General features: G+C 43.7%; 1 protein-coding gene across 1 annotated transcript in view; it reads right to left on the bottom strand.

Annotated features, from left to right (window-relative positions):
* Positions 1 to 376, bottom strand: part of Med17 (mediator complex subunit 17) — a 17484-nt gene extending 17108 nt beyond the window's left edge. The window contains exon 1 of the mRNA XM_023704974.1: positions 349 to 376. Coding sequence (XP_023560742.1) covers positions 349 to 376 — 28 coding nt within the window. The remainder of the gene's footprint in view (positions 1 to 348) is intronic.
* Between the last annotated feature and the right edge of the window lie 968 nt (positions 377 to 1344).

Raw genomic sequence — 1344 nt, 5'->3', positions numbered from 1 at the left:
TAAACCAAAAATGCAAAGGCCTAAATATCAGCCCATGGGGCCAGCCTGATAGCTCGCGGACTACAGCAACTGCTCAGGCAGAGCGCAGCAGCCTGGATTCAATCCCAGGTGTGCTGTGCCGGTCCCCAGGACATGCTGAGATGGCGACTGAGAATGCCCAACTGTAATCCCAGCACTTGGGATACTGAAAACAGGATAATCATGAGTCCGATCTACATAGTGAGACCCTGCCCTAAACACACACACACACACACACACACACACACACACACACGCCCTTCAGCACTGTAGCAATGCTACCAAACCTAGCTTAGGCTCCCCTCTTGTGCACTGCCAGTCTCTCCCTACCTGTTGGACCCCCATTCCCACCACACATACACCCGTCTGTGGCACCTGTCCTCCTGATTTAAGTCTCTAATCCGTATATGAATGTAAATTACACTAGGGCACAAATCACTGTACAGGGGGTGCCGGGGAGATGGCTCAGTAGAATAAGCGCTTCCCTGGCAAGCGCAAGGGCCTGAGTTTAATCCCTGGTTCCACAAAAAAAAAAAAAAAAAAAAAAACACCAACAAATTACTGTACATATGGAGATTACAACAGCGCTTGGTACACAATGTTTGCTTAATAAATAAATGATTTCAAAGAATAGATTATTTTATGTTACCACAACTTAGTAAAATACTTTTGAGATTAGGCTGAAGTTATTATGATTATTAATTTTTTTTTTCTTTTTTTTTTCAGAACCAGGGATTGAACTCAGACCCTTACACTTGCAAGGCAAGCACTTATTCTACTGAGTTATCTCCCCAGTTCCAGGCTGACATTAAGGGTAGGTTTATTTTTTGTTTTTAGTGCCGACGACTGAACCCAGGGTTCCAGCTTGTTAGGCAAGTATTCTACTGCTGAGCTAAATCCCAAGCCCCTATGCTGAAATTAAGCATTACTGATATAAAATAGGCTTCACTGGGTTCTGACTTTTAAAACTCATCACAAAAATCTACATAGTGTGCATAATATATATTCACAATCATCACTTATTTGCATGTGATTAAATACAGTAAAGCTCTACAAAGCCAAATCTGATTTTTTTTTCTTTTTTTTGCCTATATGAGCGGTAAATTACCATAGAATTCCCCAATTACCCTTTGAAGGTATCAGGGAACCCAACTCAGGGCTCTTAGAGATCTTATATCCTGGAGACTGCTTTCTAGACCAAGTAGAGAGTGGGGGGAGGCGGCATGCTCTGAGTGAGGCACCCAGTACCAGCCCCGACACTTCCTACCAGCCTGACTGAGCCTGAGCACATCACCAATCCCTACGAGGGACAGTTTCTTCTCTGGA

Source organism: Octodon degus, unplaced genomic scaffold (genome assembly GCF_000260255.1).
Source record: "Octodon degus isolate 3935 unplaced genomic scaffold, OctDeg1.0 scaffold00209, whole genome shotgun sequence".
NCBI lineage: Eukaryota > Metazoa > Chordata > Mammalia > Rodentia > Octodontidae > Octodon > Octodon degus.
The sequence above is the reverse complement of the archived record's forward strand: the minus strand, read 5'-3'. Positions and strand labels throughout refer to the sequence as shown.